Here is a 20,579-nt window from a genome sequence, read left to right as displayed (position 1 = left end):
CGTGCATTGGTGATGACAAAACAGCAAATTTTGCTAATATTTTAAGATAATAAGTCTGAATGTGACATGAAATGCCATCCGTCTACAGAGATTTCTCACCAGACTGCTGTTGTGTTTGCGATAAGGAGGGACAAGGCTGAATCCAGCTTCTTATTCGCGGCTACTTATTGACTCTATCCGGTCCACTTTAAAACCACAAGGCTTTCGTTTTTCAGCTTTTTAATTCGCGCTCAAGAGAACACACTGAGCAAGGGCTTATTATGCGGTTCTGGCGCCATCTTGTGGATAGACAACGTCAACCGCCACCGACGAGCTCTCAGAAATTGTAAATATTTTAAAATAGTCACTATTCTTACAAATAAACTGCATAGTTGCAATCTGAACAACTACATTCTCGACTAAAAATGCCTCAAAAGTACATTTTGCTGTCTAACAACAGTAATATTTGTCAAACTGTAGCCTGGTTGTTGCTTGCTGTATGTGGGCGGAGTAATACAAAGAGATGAAGAGGCCTTTGTGTGATGTTACTGGAAAATTATGGCACGGCTATCAGGCAATCAGATTCAAGAACCAGACAGAACTGATATATATATATATATATATATATATATATATATATATATATATATATATATATATATATATATATATATATATATATATATATATATATATATATATAAATATATATATATATATATATATATATATATATAATATATATATATATATATCATATAATATTTTATTACAGTCAAATAACACCATTATTTCTCAGAAAGAAAATGTAAAAGAAAACACTTAATAGAAATACTTAACAATAGAACAGTTTCCTTGCTTCGTTAAACATAACTGGGAAAATATTCTTAGAAAGAATTACAATTTCAAAGGAGGGCTAAGCTGTATATAAACAACACGAAAGAGTTAATTATGACAGTGGATTAACTTTGAGCTCAACTACCCGTATTAAAATTGAACCAAATTCACCCACTTCAATCGCAATTACACAATGTGTCTATTTACCACTAAACACCCTCTCACACGTCGTTTTGCATTTTCTCCGTCACACACAGAGTGTGCTTGTAAACCTCAGTGAATTAACACTGCTCATCACACTTGTCACCTTATTAACTAAAGATCTAGCAGATTTCCTACTGCGCGCGTTTAGCTATCACTAGATGACTCATGCATGCAGATGGTGAATGTCTTCGGCCTTGTTCAGCCTTTTAGACATGCTAAATACATTGTTGCACTAAATCCTCCTGCATGAATGCACTGCAGTAATGTTTCTCCCAATAAAAAAAAGGCCTGAAGATGAAAATAAAAATGAATCCTACAGATTCCTTACAGTGTGCGACTGGCGATCTATTAGCCGTCTCTTTCAGCTAGTTGGTTCTGTCTGAGGCCAGCGGCGAGCAACAATTCAAGTGTTAGCTTCACTGTATGGATTTAATATGCAATGCGAGTCTGTTGATTTGCATAACTAGTGGCCAGGGCACAAGAATTCCCTGTTAAGCTCTGAATAAACAGGAATGGCAAAGACAGCATGTCCTGCACATACTGATGAGCGCCTGCTGTAATGGACAAACAGGCCAGAGCTCTTACTATTAGTGATGCAACAATCTTGTTTTTACATGGCTGAATCTGATTGGCAATTTTTTACACACAATTTTACTTTTAACCCTTTGATGCATAGGATGACTGTGGTGTGATCAATCAGAGCTGGTCTTTAGAGCATACAATCCCACTGATGTGATTAGAACTGTCAGTGCATCAATTTATTAGTCGCCAAATCTAAATCTGCCCTCCGTGATGTGCTTTATTTATGTCAGATATAACTATCTGATATATCAGATATATCTATTCTTCTCCCAGTAAAACAGCCACTTACTATCATGTATTTGGGAAGAAGTTGATGAATTAACAAATCCAGCAGCTCTAACTTCTCCACTGCAGTGCAGACTAACATGGTGGCCACGTCCGTCACCTGTCAGAGATCAAACTACATGACCATTTTTAAGCTGTTCCAATGACGTAATCCATGCTCTTATACAATTTTGAGAATCTGAGTATCAGAGTATTGTCAGAGTCGTCAATGCCAAAGTCCCTTTAAGTCATGTCCTTTCACTCGGCAGCCATCTTTGAAACGCCTCTCGGGCATTATGCTCGGGCATTCTGTTTTAATGTGGAAACATCCAATTCGCTAAAACTGTTTGCCAAGCTTACAATTACATTAACTGTCTCACAAGTTTTGTTTCTAAACGTTTAAATCCAACAAAATCTGAGTTTTTTCAGGTTGCTCAAGCTAATGCGCATATCTATTTGAAAAGAACAAGATCATGACACCAATGTCATGTATTTGAAGTATTCCCTGAGATTCCAGTGTGTTTGCTGAACATTCGCCACAGATTCAAAACTATACAAGTGACATGTCTTGTGTATTCTATAGTCTTAGAGAGCATGTCATAGATGACTGGGGTGTCATGATGAATTTAACGTGTTGCCATGGAAACATTAAGATATGTTTTTAAAATAATAGTCACATTTAAAAAACTTGTCGAGATTATTTCAAACTTATTTGTGAAAGGGTTTAAAAAAGAACATTAATTTAATCATAATTTTAATCGTTTTATAATAGAAAATCGAATGTGATTATTTGACTTTAGCTTTGTGAAATTATGTTACCATATTATCAGATATTGTTTAAATTTAAAAAAAAAAATCATTATTCATTCATTATCAGTCAGTTGGTGCATCTGTAGTTGCTACAGTATATAGGCCAGATGTGGTGTGGTCATTTGGGTAATGGGAAAAGAGACGGCGATTTAAGAAACATCACAATGTGTTGCACTCCACATAAAAGCAGCAGAGAGAGAGAACAGAATAGGAGATTCGTGACAGGTGCTGAATAGAAGGTATTTAAAGCTCATCTGATCTGAAAGGACAGGCATTATGAGATTGAGTTCATTCAGGGGGGACAATAAAAAGTTTGACTAGTGTGCTGTTAGTAATGTGTCAATATGAGTGAAGTAAAGGGTTGATTTAAAAAATATATATATTGAAAATGTTTAAGAAAAGCTTAAATGTAATTGTTTAAATCACATGTATAACAAATTTAGGATGTATTCACTACTATCTCACAGTTTGGGGCCAGTATTATCTGTATTTTAGCTCATGTTCATTTCTTTGTTGGTTTGAGTTTGATAATTATCCATTTTTCCATTTAAAAAGCACACGTAAAAAATAATAAAAATATGACTGTGCTATTTGTTTTCATAATATTAAGTTAAACAGCTATTTTCAAAAATAATGAGAAAAAATTTTGACATCAAATTAAATGACATCAAGTTAATTCATGGTAATTAAAATCTATCTATCTATCTATCTATCTATCTATCTATCTATCTATCTATCTATCTATCTATCTATCTATCTATCTATCCATCTATCCATCTATCCATCTATCTATCTATCTATCTATCTATCTATCTACCTATGTGAATATGTAGTTGTTGTGAAAAAAATTGCTTATTTATTTACATTTTTTTTTTCATTTTGAACGTCACTCTAACTAGCAAGGACATTGTTTGTTATCATCATATATTTGCAAATATTTCCAGCTTCTTTTTTTATTTCTAATCAAAGGATGGCATTTCTAGACAGTAATCAAAACATTCTTATCATAGAAGAGGTGCATTCAAGCTTTTGAATGTCCACATTTATGAATATTTAATGCATTTTTTTTGTTTTTTGTTTTTTTTATAAATTGATTTAAAAAAATGAGCACCACATGTATCTTCATAGCATCGTCTCTAGCAGTACTGTTCCTTTAAGAGCGCAAAACACACTGAACGGTCATATGTCTGTCCCTCGCAGTCGTTTTTCATTGGTGTTAAATTAAATATAGTGTCTGCCTTCACTAAGGTCCACGTCTGTCACTTTGCTGTGCTGAAAGGTATAGTTATGACCTGTCACACACCCTTTCTCTGCTTCACACACACACATTAAGCCAGATTTATGGCCCTGCACTGCTCAGAATTCACTAGAACAGTTAGTAGTTAATATACTATAATTAATCAATGCAACTTCACTGAAGATCAGTTGGGAGTGGCTGAGAGAGGGAATATGAGAAAGGAGTGTATGTGCTGGTACTGTAATTCACTCACCCTTAGGTCATCCATGTAGGTGACTTTTTTTAACATTAGCTGACTGTTAAAGATTTTAAATCAAATTTGTTGTATTAGGTGATTTTGGGTGTATATTTGGTGTATTTGGTTTTATTTAGTTATTCTTAAAGTCAGAATGAATCAGAATTTGCTGAGACAGAAATAAACACAGAGTGGGGGGGTGGGGCTTTCTTTTTTACACATCATTCACTCATAGCAAACTAATGGTAAGATGGGCGTGGTTAAGATTATTGTGGCTGAAGCCATCAAATTGACGTCAAGAGAAGCACAACCACTCTAAATGGTAGGGCTGAACCCATAAATCAGTATCGATATTCAATGACTGATCACCATTGCCGATAATGAGAAAAAAAGTTCGCTATGAAGTTTCAGTATGAAGTGCTAGTTTGATTAAAATGTGTATGCTGAGCCTGCGCCTTGGAATACCATTAAGCTTAGGGTTATTTCAAGCTGCACGCACATGACGTGCTTGAATTGTCCAGGCACACCTAGTTGAAAACATCTCATCTTTTTACGAATGCCACGTGTCCACCGCGATTCATGTAAGTAGAGCTAACCAATCTGCTTCCCACTTTGTATGGAATATTCCAGGCTGATCTCATGAGAAAATGTAAGTATTTTACGTTTTGTCAGTTTTGTGGCTAATTTGTACGAATTTCGTATAAATTCAGTCGTACAAAATTGTACGATTTTAAAAAGGAGGGATGGCACCTAACCCCACCTGTAAACCCAATCGTCATTGGGTGATGAGCAAATAATACTAAATTGTGCGAATTAGATTGCACAAATTCATACGAATTAGCCACTAAATCAAAAAGTGACGAATTGCCATGAGATTGTATTGAATATGCACATTTCAGTAATAATGGCTGACTCACACAAACACAGAGCACCCAAACACTGCAGTGCTTGTTAATTTTCTTCATAAATACAATCTATCACCAGAACTCCTGCAATGGTTTGTTCGTTTGTCATCCTCTGAGAAAACAGATAATGGTTGCCTAGTTGTGAGAGATGCCAGAGGAACGCGAGCGCAAAGCTCCTTAAAAATGGTGAAGGAAACCGAATTTTCACATGCCTTTAGACGCAACATGTTAACGGACTCTGGTTGCTTTTGTCATCTCAGGTCAGAATAACAACATACCCGAAAATGACTGCTAAATAGGACAGATTAATTGTTCACCTACAGAATAACAACATGCTCCTGCAAAATAACTATTGTAAATTATGATTTCACACTGACTTTAAAATGCAAGTCAATGGCTGCTGGCACTTTGGGAGTCAACAAAACAGAAAGCCAAAACAAAATTAATATGTGTGGCTCCTGGTGATAGATTGGGGTCTTATGAAGTGAAACAATCAGTCTGTGCAGAAAAATGAATATTATGCAGTCCCTCCAGTATTTAATTTTTTTTTTCCTTTTTCATTATTTTTAATCAAAGATTTTGAGAAATCAATCTTTAACTTTGATACACATCAGTTTTGCATCATTTTTTTTTCAAATATGGCCACAAATGTCCAATAATTAGCTATATGTGACAATATTATATGAGAATATTTTAGTAAAATGAATATAAATAAACTATATTAGTCTGAATTTCTTAATAATCTGTTATAAGATGAGATTTAAATACTTGTTTTTTTTTAATTAAAGCTCTGTAATTGTGGTGGGCAAAACAGCACAATCCAACGTCTCGTATTCTGTCTGTTAGTGTATAATAATAGAGAGACTAATGGGTTTGAGGTCACAAAAAAAATAATAAAATAAAGAGGTTGTTGACTATTTTCATTGTAAAACACACAAAACTGCAGCTAATATTAATGCAAATTCTAAGAAAAGCAGTTTCAAATCAGTCAGTTTGCAAAATGTTCCACAAGATCCTGCGACTAATTATTTACTTCTTTTTTCATTTGATCCCGAGGCTCTGCAGACAGAGGGCTTTTCTGATAGTCTGAAGCACAAGCTCATTAGAAAGGTTTGACGTTATGTCTGCCTCATTGTACTCAATAAATCCTGTTTATCATTTATATATCTCTTAATTAGCATATACAGTGCATTCATGGTTGAAGTGATTTTTTTTTTCTTTCTTGACCGCTCTGTCCTTTGACAGACAGACTGTAATTTAACCGTAATGCAATTTACAGTAGTACTGTAATGTAGCATTTTATTACAATATTACATTTTATTTACGCATTTATGTTTCACTATATAGGGGTTATATCTGTTACAGCTTTTTGTTGTTGTTGTTTGTTTTTTTCTTTCTTACTGTACTTTCACATACATTCAGCCTTGGCCAGAATTTTATCAGAATCATCACATCTTATCTACCTAATCTTTTAATGCTTTTTTTGGATGAAAAAAAAAAGACATTTTTATTGGAGATAGAATAAAATAAATATAAACAAATTATTTTATTTATTTTATTATTCAATTTAATTGTTATTCTTTATATACTGTATATGTACTGCTCAAAAGAATTAAGGGAATGCTTGGAGTAATGTTGTGTTGTTTAAGTGTTCCCTTTATTTATTTTTTTAGCACTATACATTTTAGTATTTACCATTATATTTATATTCACTATAAATTAGAGAAGAATCAATCTGGATTTCCTAAAGAACCTATCAGTGAGAACTAATTTTGTTTGAAGAACTTTTATTTCTTCAAGTGTATGTATTGACATTTGTTTTAATAACAATACTTATCATTTACTAAGAAAACAATTGGAAAATATGCCCTGATTATTTTAATTAGATATGTTGGATTAAGCATTATTCATCTCAACAACAATAGCTGATTGAATAAAATGACAATTTCATGGTCAAAGCATACCGAGTTTTATAATTATATATGTTGAAAACCATGAAGAATAGCTTGCAGAAAATCGGTTTCAGATTGCAGAAGAAAAATGAGTAGCAAAGGTCTTTCATTTCCACAACAATGATTCATTTCTCTTCTCCTCTTCATGCCACCTGGGGCAGTGGTTTGGGTTTTGGCAGACGTTCCTCTGTCTTTAGCGTTTGATGTTCTTGAGGGCCCTCAGAGACTAAAGGTCCAAAGCACAGCCGTGACTCATCAGATTCATGAAGATCTTCTGCCATTACTGAAAAGCCCAGCTCAATGTGCTTTTGTATGATTGCTTTCTGATTTCTGATGCCCACTGATATATCAGACATGCCAGTTTATTTGCTCATCATTGCCCTTTTGTTAATGTTATATTATTGTCTGATAACAATACCAAATATAAAAACTTTCCTCATTAACAAAACCGTTCTGTTCATTCATTCATTCATTCATTCATTCATTCATTTTCCTTCAGCTTAGACCCTTTATTTTATTAGAGGTAACCACAGCGGAATAAACAAACTGTTATGTTTTCAGCTCTTAAAGAGCTAAATAAAATATTTGGTATTTGTTTTGAGGGTTTCATTAACAGCGTTTATTCATTCATTTATTCATTCATTTTCTTGTCAGCTTTGTCCCTTTATGCGTGCGTGATTCGTAGCTCGGGGGCCTGTCCGTCTCCTTTTTATAGGTGGTGCTGTCGAGTCATTTTGCCACGCCCACTTCCGAAACCCATATCAACCGATCATTTACACCACATTTGGTGTGTGTGCAAAGTTTCATGAGTTTTCGAGCATGACCTAGCATGATCTTTAGACCTATCAATAAATCTTTTTTTAATTAAAAAGCATTCTTTATATCCACTCATACGTGGCAAGCTTCTCATCTGTATTAATGTTATGATATTTTAGTCACAGTACTTTTTAGAAGGACCTATGATCTGAGAATTGTAAGTTTTAAAATGTATTTCCTTTGAAATGTATTAAATCTACATAATTATTTTAAAGAAAAAGACAAATAGCACAACAAAAAACTATTTAAAATAATTTTTCAACATTATATTACTATTTTGTATACATACTAGGGGTGTGACGATATCTTGTGTCACAAAATCTCTTGAAGATCTTAAAAGATCTTCAAACCGCGTATCGCTTATTGAAGATCATAAAATCGCAATGACATTTCATAAATACAGAAAGAGAAGTTGAAATTTCTCTTTTCAATTTGTGGCAAGGAGTTAGAATTCTCCTGTGAAATGATACATGGGAGAAACCAGACAGTAAAGATTATAGCAAACTATTTAGCAGTGTTTGATGTGCTTTACTGCATAAAATTCATTAAAATATAAGTAAATAACATACAGTTGATTTCAAGAAGCATCTAAATTGTATTTAATATTTAAAATTATATAAAGACTACTTCGCAAAATATGTTTCTGATATATGAATGGAGTGTGTGTATGTCCTTTACTGCATAGACTTTGTTTAAATATAAGTAAAATAACATTTATACATTTTTTTCAGTTAAATAAAAGACTATTTTCCAATTATGTTTTTCATCATTGAGGATTTCCTAAGAATAAGGAAAAATGTCATCTCGTTCTTGTGAACCCAATCTCGCGTCTCGTCTTGTCTCGTGGAGTAAGCGTCTCATCATACCGCTAATACATACTGTTTAGTATAACACCCAAAAATGAGTATTGATCAAAATGTATTCACAAAAGTGTGTGAGACATTAAGAAAACAAGAATATACTGTATGTACACTGTAAAAAAAAAAATCTGTTTTGTTTTTCTATTTTTTACCGGCATCTGCGGTGTCGAAAAAAAAAACCCATAAAATAACAAAATTACATAAGTTTACCGTAGCTACTGGAATTTACCGGAAATTTAAATTAAAGGAAGTTTCTATAATTTAATGTCTGTTATTTCACAGTAAATTTCTGTAATTTAATGATTTGTCGAAAAAAAAATAATAACGTAATTTTTTACAGTGTGTATATATTTGTTTTTATTCAGACAAAATATTGCAAATCATTTTTAAAATATTTTTTAAAGAGGTTACACACAAACAATTTAAGATGACCTGAATATAAACATAAAATAATAATAATAATAATAATTATTATTATTATTATTATTGCATATTTTGAGGCTATTAAATTCTTTTCCAGGTTTTGTTCCCTAACTAAAACATATGCTTTTTAATGTTTATGAATCCCTTTCAGTTAACCAGACCTGAATGCATTATGAAGGCTAAAATAAGCAGCATTAAAATGATTATTTTTAAGAACTATTCAATTAAATGTTCCTTTGGGAACCTAGATGGAATTGTCTATTGTGTGTTTATGAAAACTCCTATTTGGAGAGTTACATCACGTCTTTCAAGTAATTATTTAAGGAACCAGTCAATAGAATCAATTATAAACAACAGAACAAATGCAGTCAACAGCGCTTGAAGATTATGCAGCAAAATGGCTTCATGTATTCAAGTAATCATTTTTAAAACAAACAACTTAAGTTATTGGCACGGTCTTCACTGCACAATTATTAGATATAATGCATTAATACTGAACGCTGCTGTTTAAAAAAGCAGCATGCCTGTAATTAAAATGCACAAGTTAATTGTGTTTTCTTTGGGCCTGATTCTGTGTTCAGATATGAAAGTAGAGTCTTATTCAAATAATATTTGAGCATTTTATCTGTTTTTCTTGCAAATCATGTTGTTTGAATAATATTATGACAACAGACAGCAGTGGGTCTGTTGGTTAAGTTGCATTTCCTCCAGAACTGTGCCAGATAGAGTTGTTGTCGTGGGCTAGATTAATATTTATATTAGTTATATTTATATATTTAATTATAGTTATATTATTATTTTTTTATTATTATGATTAATATAGTTATGTTTTGCTTTTGGGAGCGACCTCTCACCTGCTCTTGCCTCACACCAAGAAGGTCGCTGGTTCAAGTCCCAGCTGGGCCAGTTGGCATTTCTGTGTGGAGTTTGCATGCTCTCCCCGTGTTGGCGTGGGTGTCCAAAGACATGCGGTATAGGTCGTAGTGTGTAAGTGTGAGTATAAATTATTGTGTATGGGTGTTTCCCAATACTGAGTTGCAGCTGGAAGGGCATCCACTGTGTAAAACATCTCAAAATAGTTGGCGGTTCATTTTGCTGTATGATGAATGAATGAATGTGTGAATGAATTAATGAGTGAATTAATGAGTGAATGAATAAATGAATGAATGAACGAACGAACAAATATTTGTTGGCTTTTTGGTTTTGTTGTACATTTTTTGGAGGGGAGGTGTTTTGCTTTAGTTTGACTTTTTGTTGTTTGCTTTGGTTTAGACATTGGCTTTTTTGTTATAGTTTTAGTTTTAGTTTGTTAATTTTGTCTGTATAGTCTTTTTGTTTTGGTTTGATTGATTTATTTGTGGTTTGGTTTTGTTGTTGGTTTTGTTTGTGTGTGTGTGTGTGTGTGTGTGTGTGTGTGTGTGTGTGTGTGTGTGTGTGTGTGTGTGTGTGTGTGTGTGTGTGTGTGTGTGTGTGTGTGTGTGTGTGTGTGTGTAAGAGAGATAGAGAGAGTGTGATTTTAATTATACTTTTTTCTTTAGTAGTATATAATATGTAAATAACAGACAGGGGGGCTTGAACCTTTTCGTATTTAAGGCCAAAAATCAAATATCATTGATAGCCATGGGCCAAAGATAAATTTACCAAACAATTTTTCATTAAATTTGCCATCAGTAATTAAAACAACAAAAAACAGTAAACATTACTTTGAATCATATAAACTAATGCAGTATAACATTTTAATGGAATAGAAACATAAACAATCATATTTATAACACAGTGGAGTTCAATGCTGAAAACAGTAGTCAAGCAGAATATGCCTTCGCCTTGATTCGCTCACCAAAGTGTTTCCTTTGTCCACTATCCATCGTATGTATATTTTAAGCTAAATCTGATTAATTTACATAATTTAAATTGAAACAATTAATTTCAGATGTTTTTTTTTTCTTTTCTTGTAGCTTAACAATAAAACAAACAAATAAAATTTTTCAATAAATTTGAAATGACCCATTTTCAGATGGGAAGGTGGGCCAAAACAAAAGTTGCCTTGGGCCAAAGTACAAAAGTCCTATATTCGGCATCTCTTAACAAAGGTATTTATTTATTTATTTATTTATTTATTTATTTATTTATTTATTTATTTATTTATTTATTTGTTTGTTTGTTTGTTTTTTTGTTTGCTTGATTATTTATTTACTTATTTTGCTTACATTTATATATATATATATATATATATATATATATATATATATATATATATATATATATATATATATATATATATATATATATATATATATGTCTGTCTGTCTATATATCTATTTTTTTATATATATTTTTATTTGTTTATTTATTTATTTATTTATTTTTTTGGTGGTGGTGGTGGTAGTTTTCTTTAGGCCTGATTCTGTTATTTTTATATTTTATTGTAGAGATTTATTTAAGCATCACTTTATACCACCAACATTTTATCATTTAATTTATTTTTTCAATTTGTTGCCAATTTTGTTGGCTGTTTAACATCATAACAGACTCTAGTGGCTTCATTAAGCTCTGTATCCACTGCAAGATTATGTATTTGTGTACACACTAATTAAAAGATCACATGAAAAATAACATCTCTTCATACATACACAAATACATACATACATACATACATACATACATACATACATACATACATACATACATACATACATACATACATACATACATACATACATACATACATTGGAACACAAACATGGATGTATTTGTCCAAAATCACACTTCTCAGTTTACTATCTGCTTTATTGACCTTATATGACTATCCATTTCATCATACCAAATCCCACGACACTTTAAGTAAAGCAGTTTTTTTAAGTAGCTGTGCATTTTGCTTGTGCCCAAGCAAAAGGCTTTCGCTCTGCTCAGGGGAATATGGGGAAGTGGATTAATTGTGGCATACAAAGAGCTTTAAACCGAGCCGCTGACACACTGCATCTCATTATCGCCTGAAAGTCGGCCCTGCATTTGACGTTGTTTATTTATTTTGCTTGCTGTCAGGAGTCTCTTTGTAAAACCTCTTCTTCTGTCACGCTGGCAGAGCTCTCCTGTCACTAATGTTCACTTAGTGCTCGCTGACGGTAATCGCACTTGGGTGTCGCTTCACTATCTCTAAGCATTCACTAATTCACCCCTTTAAAAGCAATGAACTCTGGGTATTTGCTGGAAATGCATGGTGACTCGTTTCAGCATGAATTGTCATTGTTTGTTTGTTTGTGTGTTACGGCGTAAGAGATGGGGACACTGCTAAACATCTTTATTTCATAAGAATTTTGCTCTCATTTTGTAAAAATAGTGTGAAATAAGAAATAGAGTTATGAACCAAAACTGTCTGTCAGGTAGTATGAGATGTTTTCTCAGAATGTATCTTGTATTAAGGCTTTCATTTTAGGATTTAAATGAAAAATAGTTTAGCTTTGTGTGAGTTGATTTGGTTTTGCTCTTTGTTTTTGGTGTGGCTATGCTGTATGTGTTGTTTTTATTTATTTTTCTGTTAATTTGTTTATTTGGTTTAGTTTTTAGTTAGTTTACTTTGGAGTTGTTGTTAGTTTTGATTTGTTTTTTGGGCTGGCTGGGGGGTTGCTTTTTGTTTTGGGATTCTGTCGTTTTGTATTTGTTAATTAAGACGTATGTCTTTTTCTTTTTTCATGCAATGTGAAGCCAGTTGAATATTACCATCAGTGGCTTTTTTACACCAAGAGTAGTGTATACAGTACTACATATGACAAGAGTAGTGTATTCAGTACTACATACAATACTACTGTCTTTCGGATGAGACGTTAAATCGAGGTCCTGACTCTTTGTAGTCATAAAAAAATTCCTTGGCACTTCTCAAAAAGTGTAGGGGCCCCTTTCCCATCATAGCCTCCCAATCAACCCCATCCTCTGAATTGGCTCTATCACTGTCTCTCCAGTCCACCTTTAGCTGGTGTGTGGTGAGCACACTGGCGCCGTTTACCTCTGGCTGCCATGCATCATCATTCTGATTGGCTGTCAAAAACTGGACCAAAACTTAATTAAGATGTCAATAAGGTGAAGTAACCAAGAACATTAACCATGATTCATTAAACAATTCTGAATGATCCATCTGAAAAAAATTAAAATAAAAAAGATTAATAAATACATGCATGAATAAAAAAATATATACAATAATTTACTGGCTAATAATTGCATTAATTCCACTGTAATGTACTGTATGTAAATTCACAGTAAGTTACTGTGAGGTAGGTCATAATAACAATAATTTGGTAAATATTTCTAAATAACAATTACTAGTAGACTCTATTAGCATAAAAGCTCATGTGTATTAATTTCTATGTTGAATGAAATAAAGAGTGCTGGAATTCCTATAACTAAGATTAAGCCTTTTTTTTCTTTTTTCTTTTCGCGGTGTTTGCTGTAATAATGCCTGCCTTAATTTCACAATAGATTTCTCAATACAAATTCACAGTTAAAACCTGTAAAGTAATACAAATTTAATTTACTGTTTAAAAAAAACAAAAAAAAAACCACTAACATGCTGTGAAATTGTAACACTTTTTTACAGTGTCAATCATTTAAAAAATGAACAGTTCTCTGAAATGCTGTTAATGAATTTTGGACCTTTTTCTACAGTACAATATTAAGTAATATTTTAAATAGAAAACATAATTCTTAGTGATTCCTAAAATGCAAGTTAAAAAAAAATGTGATATCTGACTCCGAATTAGATAAATAAATAAATAAATAAATAAATAAATAAATAAATAAATAAATAAATAAATAAATCTATGAAAAGAAATGATTAATTGAAGTTATATGAATAATTCAGTATCCCCTAAAAACTTAGCTTTAAATAGAAAACAATGTTGAACACAAAAGAAGATATTTTGAAAAATGCTGTAAACCTGTATCCATTGACATTTATAGTAGGAAAAACAAATACTATAGAAGTCAATGATCACGTTTCCAGCTTTTTTCAAAATTTCTTAATTTGTTTTTAAAGAAGAAGAAAAAAAATAGTCAAACAAGTCTATATCAAAGGGTCAGCAAATGGTGACAGAATTTTCATTTTTACGTGAACTATCCCTTTAACGCATACCTCAAATTAAGCAGTCAGCATTTTAGTCACGTTTTCCAGTACAATTAACACATTTTCTGCAGTACAAGCAAGGCCTCCACATGTGGCATGTTCATCCACAGTGACGGTCCCAGAGTCACGGTATGAAAAGCAAAGGCATATTTGCTTGTGTCACTTATCATAGGAATAGCTGCAGCAGCCCGTGCGGGGGTTCATGTGTGTGTGTGTGCATCTGTGTGTGTGTATGTGTGTGTGTTCTGCCTCTTGTGTATACACAGAGTGAGTCACCAGCGAGCACAGCACACACACTGGGAAGCAAGACAGATGCTGGGTTTGCACTCGGTGTAAAAAGCTATTACCCCTACCAGCGCGGTGCCTCTTTGAAAGCAAGGCGCCACGAGGCAGCTTCTAAATGCAGACGGAAGCAGAGCTTAAAGAGGAAGTCGCGAGTGGGCTGAGAATGATGAGGGAACGAGGGATGTTGGAATGAACTCTCCCTGTGTGTGTGCATGTCTCTTGGTGGTACAATCATTATCGGAGATATTTTATGACTATTTAATGACTCTTGTGGTGAGCGGGTGGCTTAATTATCGTAATTAAAGTGGGATAGTTCACCCCCAAAAAAATATTAAAAATGACATTATTTGCTCACCTTCACGTCACTCCGGACTTGACTTTGACTTTGATTTGGCCTTGGAATACAGTAGGTGAATATCCTGATTCTTTTTAACACTTTTGAAAGCAATTTAATGAGGACATTGGCTAGGAAGCTCTCCAAAAAAAAAAACGAAAAGCAGTTCATATGACATTGTCACTGCAGCTTAAAAGTGCATTTTTTCTAAGACAAGCACATTTTCCCCCATTGTTTTCAAAGATAGTGCTGTGTTTTACGTTGGTAAAACAGAAATAGTGTGAGTAGACACTAAGCATCTTTTTCTTTTCATTTTAACCACCGAATGCTGAACGCAAGTGTTTTTGGAAGAGCGCTGCTATTTTCAGCTGCTTAAATATGTTTCAGTGGACATGCGAAAGTCCTAATAGCCATGTTCAATGCTGTATTGGAGCAACTAACTACTAATTACAACTGATATGATTCTTGTGATGGGTATGCTGTTGTACAACATGGGTTAGAACTAGGGATGTCCCAAACAGGTTTTTACCTACGAATCTGAGTAATTTGATTTTAAGTATCTACCGCTACCAAAACCAGATCCGATACTTCTATAATACATAAAAAATTAATCAAAAATAGCGAAGAAACCGATCCAGGATGTTCCTTATTTTTTATTTAATTCATTTGATTTTAACATTCAACAACTCTGTTAACAAACAGAGCACTTCTGCGAGATTGAACAAGTATAAAATATCATCAATCCTTCACTTTTAAAAAAAACTACAATAACTTTTCAAAAACTGAATAATATTCATATGATTTATTTACAGTACAGTTTGTAATGTAACATTTTCTGTCTTATAGTACATTTATTAAATCAGAGATTTTCTTTGTTTACCAAATAAGTGGATCTAATTTGATTTGCATTGCAAACATTGAATAAAAGTTAAAAAATGTTTTTATTATTACATATATTAAGTTTTTAGATATGACAATAATATTATAAAAATTCCGCATAAATTCACAGATTTTTTACAAAATTCATAGAAGAAGGGGCAAATAATGTCCGCAGATTCTGTCTGGCCCTAGTCATAACTTCTGTTAATTAAAAGGTTTAAGATAAAAAATCATGTCAGATCATTGCTGTAAAATCCAATGCATAGTATCTGTAAACTGCTTGACTATTTTGTTTGTCGTTTTTTTATTATGCGAGTTCTTTTGCATCACTCTGGGGTTCTAGAGGACATGAAAAAACATGGAATGAAATTTGGACATTTTACATTACATAAAATATATAGTATGTAATAAGTGGGAACTCCAGCAAGGAGGCTTGGCATCAGAATATAGCTTAGCCCTAGCACAGCCCCCCTCAAGGATTTCCTAATGATTTTTCTATTTTCCTCCTACTTTCCTTCATTGAAAAATAAACATTAAAAAACAATTAATAAACATTAAAAAACAAAGGTGCATAATAAATTGTTGACATTATGCGGGAGGGTTCCAGCTAGCTGTGCATTTACAGTAGAAAAATAGCCTTCATTATTATCAAAAGCTATCACAATGTCACTTTTTAACATCAAAAACACACATTTTAGACACTGCAAAATTGCTCAGTATTAACCCCATAGTCTCGGTCTGAAGTTCAGATTTGAGATTTGTTAAAACCCATATATATTTTAGCAACAACAAAAAATAAATAACTTTCAGCTAAGACCAATTCCAATATTGGTCAATTGCATTCAGTATTAGGCTAGATTTTGACTCCTCATCGTTCTGCAATCACCAATTTGAGTCCTGCTCAGAGTTGACAGGTGAATGTCAAATCTACTATTCATTTTGGTTGTTGGCATTAGAGGTTATAGTGGCATATGAGAAATTTAATTCAGCTGAAACTAGTAAAATAGGCTCTTTTTGAAGCTTTTTTAAAAACACACATTATATTTAGAGAACTGAAGCTATAAATGTAATTATTTTTAGCATCCCCTCTAAAGGATTAAACGCTCCATTAACCATCCTGGAGCTGCCACTAATTGTAATGCAGGCTTAAGTTCATGATCATTTTAGGATCATATTAGGACACACACATATTTTAGGATGAGAGCTGTAGCTTCAACCACACACGTTTGCAGATGTTGGTTAAAATCTGCGGTCTTGGGAAACACTGAACACTTGTTGAACTGTAAACAACAATCATGCTTAATTATCAGTGGTTTGGGGATACAAAATTTGAATTGTTTATTTTTGACTTGACTTGATCTTTGACCCTAGTTGCATTGAGATTAGCATTAGAGGTTATATTGCACGCTTAATTGTCAGTGGTTTTGGGATAAATAGCTTGAATGGTTTATTTTTGACTTGAACTTTTTGACTCTGCTTGCATTGGTTAACAATTTTTTCTTATATTGGCACAAAAAGCTTGGGATAGATGCTACAAGTAAAACAGACCACTAACTACATTGGTATTTATCATTATCATTTGGAAAAGGTTGTCTAGTACCAGAGCCGGCCCTCCCTATAAGCAAACTAAGCAGTTGCTTAGGGCCCCGCAACCACTAGGGGGCCCCACAACCCGCTAGTGGTCCGAGCTGTTTGCTTGCTAAAATCATTTTTATTTGCATTGTATAAATCATCTTCACATTTGCATTGTACATCAATCATTCATCAGCAGCATCTCATTTTTAATATGTGTTCTGTTTTCTCGTGGTGTGACTTTGTTCTTATAATGTAACCTGTGAGACCGACCAGTTGCAATAAGAACGCAAATCCATGCGCAGACACAGCCATGGCCTTTGTTTCATTGCCTGCCCCATACCTAATATTTTATTTTGGAAGTTGGACTGCGAAAATGAAACTATTCTACAGGCACAGAAAAAGAGGGGAAAATTTTGATGAGAAAAGATTAAGATCCTTTTTAGTATCGCTTTTAAGTGGTAATAATAATAATAATAATAATAATAATAATAATAATTATAATAATAATAATGTTAAAAACAAAATCTAGTAGCATTTCATTTAGCGAACGCTATGGGGCGGTGTGACGGGCCGGTCCTCTTCGCACTTGCCGGCTGACGGCTCACCTCCTCTGTGTGAAGGCCTTTCCCGCTGCAGCCAGTTTGTCTGGTTAGCTCGTCGTGTTACGTTGGTGGAGCAGAGGCCGGGAGGAGGAGCCGACCGCGGCATCGACCGGTTTTGAGTCCGTGGAAGAGCAGTTCCAGACATCAGGTTAAACAAAAAAACAGAATCCAAAAAAAAATTAAGCGAACGAGTTCATAAGGTGGCGAGAATGCGGTGAAATCTGAAAAAGCGGTCAAAATCGGACAAGGGCTATTCTTTTTTATGGACGGCTTTTGTAAATCGTCGCTTGGGCTTAGGGAAGGATGAGGAGGAGGAGGGTGGCTGGGTCAGCTGATTGGCCGGCCGCCCAGTCAATCTCAGTCATTCAGTCAGTCAGTCAGTCAGTCGGACAGACGGTTGCTCAACAGCGGCCTCCAGCGGCTTTTTACGTGAGAACAGCACGGGCACGAATGGTGTGCGCTCGCGAGAGTCGTTCAATACGTTAAAAAGCACGCACAACGGCCTCTCGCGGATCCCCGAAAACAAAAACTACACAAATACGTTTCTTCCCGGGTTACATTACGTGGTCTCCAGAAACGTCCACAGGGCTACGTTTCCAGAATGAGCTTGTGTTGCATATTGTGCACACTGTTAAAGGTGCAGTTGGTGATCTGCCAAAATGCTAACCGCTCAACATATTATCTTTGGACGGCGGGGGGGGACTGTGATTCAAAGCCACGACTCCTGAAATCGAATCTGCTTGAACAGATGTGCAGAAGTCTGAATCTTCATTTGCTGAAAGACAGTTTGAGCTACTTATCTGAATTATGGGAGATAAATATTGAATTGGATTACCCTTTTTTTTTTTATGCCTTACCCTGATATAAAAATACATATAAATACATTTAAATCATTTACTTTAATCAATATTATTGGAGTGTGAAGAGACTTTAAACCAGCACAACAAAAAATGTTTCTGAAGACAACCACCTACTGCACCTTAAATATTTTAAATATTTTTTTATGTTTATAAGAGTCATGTTCTAATTGAAATAGTCCTAGTTTAATATAAGCTCTGGACCTTGCATCTCAAAAATCAATTAGAAAATGAGTTAAAGGAAGGAACAGGGAAGGAGACTGAAGGAAATCTAAAAGTTTGTGTGTGGGGATTAACATTAACCCAGTATTTGTTGCTTCCATTTTTCAATTTTTTTATATTAATACTTTTATTGTATTATTTGCCTGTTGATTTTATTACTTATGGATCAATCTTTGCATTGTATATTGTAATTGTTTTTTTTTTTTTTATGAGTTCTGAATTTATACTTTATTAGGCCTACCAATTATTGAATTTCCACTTTGATTAATTATTATTCACTGTTTCATTGCAGGGTTTTTGTTTTTGACACAAAATATATAAAATAGTAGAAGAAATGTGGCAAACCTTTAGGTTAGTGCCCCTGAATGTACAGGGCCGGCAATGTCTAGTACAATCTCCAAACAAAAACAACATGTAGCTAATGGAGCAACAAAAAAAATGTTCATTTTTGTTTTAATGATGATTTAATGGCTGTTGATGACTTAATTAATCACATAAGGCATCTTCAATTTTACTCATTCTTCCTCTTTCTTCTTTCTCCTCCACAGGTTCCTCATCAGATGAGCACTCTGACCTTCTACAGGTACGAGCAGCCCATTGTGGACTACTGCCAGGCGCATCAACCCCTGCGGCTCAACATGAGCTATGAGGGTCCCCCGCAGAGCCTGGAGGGCCTGGAGGAGCTTCCCCCCCGCGAGAGGAGCACCATCCAGACTGTGGCCCTTCCGGCCGTGCCTACTATCAACACGGGCACCACAGGGCCCTGCTCTCCACCCAGCCAGAGAGCACCCATGGAGGGGCCCAGCATCCCCTACCCCACCACAGAACGCTCCATTAACTATCCAACTACAGAACGATCCACCAGCACCCTCACTTTTAGACGTTAACGCCCCCCTGCTTCCAGAGCAAGGCATGATGGGTAATTTGAAAAGAGGCTGTGGTGATCCACATTCTGCCGACATTAACGCAGCGGCGCATCTGAAAACTGTGCGCTAACTGTTTTGCGCGTAAATAGAGAAGTGAAAAACATTCCCACGTCATCGCTGGAGGATATGAGGATCTGGCAATATGGTGCACTTTCATTGTGGAGTGTAGTGTATTCTGGAAAATGGGATTCCATTTGTCTTTTTCCATCTTTTCTTTGTTCCGAATCAAAGGCCTGTACATGTTTTGTTGTCCCCGTTTCGCTCAATGGCAAATTGAAATCCAATGCAACATGCATGAGACGTTAAACGTGGCTTTGGTTTCATTCAGCCCTCGCTCTGTACCGACGCTACAGGACGCCTTCTCTGAGGAGTAGATAATGGCGATTCTCCCATGCTGAGTGAAGAATGAATAGGAATGTGCAATAAACAAGGTTTTTTTTTCTTTTCTTTTTTTGTGAAAGAGGGAGAGTGTGAGAACGAGAGAATGAAAAGAAACAAATTAATGTTCACCAGAGCTCAAAGGCCTCTCGCTGTTATTTTCATTTAGTTGCCAGGGAGCGCTCATAAATGCTGTCATTATTTGATTAAAAAGACAGATCTGTCCAGACATGAGCATCTCAGATGGAAGATCTCTTGAGTATAAGAAAAAAAAAGCATTCATTAAAATTGAAATGAAGTCTCA

At 34.4% G+C, this 20,579-nt stretch overlaps 1 protein-coding gene across 2 annotated transcripts in view; it reads left to right on the top strand.

Moving 5' to 3' along the window:
• Positions 1–20,579, top strand: part of LOC563710 (leucine-rich repeat transmembrane neuronal protein 4) — a 200,420-nt gene extending 179,841 nt beyond the window's left edge. For both annotated transcript variants that reach the window (XM_087270421.1, XM_087270420.1), the window contains exon 3: positions 19,520–20,579. In XM_087270421.1, the coding sequence (XP_087126547.1) occupies positions 19,520–19,858 (339 nt within the window). In that variant the 3' untranslated portion in view covers positions 19,859–20,579. The remainder of the gene's footprint in view (positions 1–19,519) is intronic.

The sequence above is a fragment of the Danio rerio genome, chromosome 10 (assembly GCF_052040795.2).
Source record: "Danio rerio strain M-AB ecotype USA chromosome 10, GRCz13ab, whole genome shotgun sequence".
Classification (NCBI taxonomy): Eukaryota; Metazoa; Chordata; class Actinopteri; order Cypriniformes; family Danionidae; genus Danio; species Danio rerio.
Note: the sequence above shows the minus strand (reverse complement) of the source record. Positions and strands in the feature narration are given on the sequence as shown.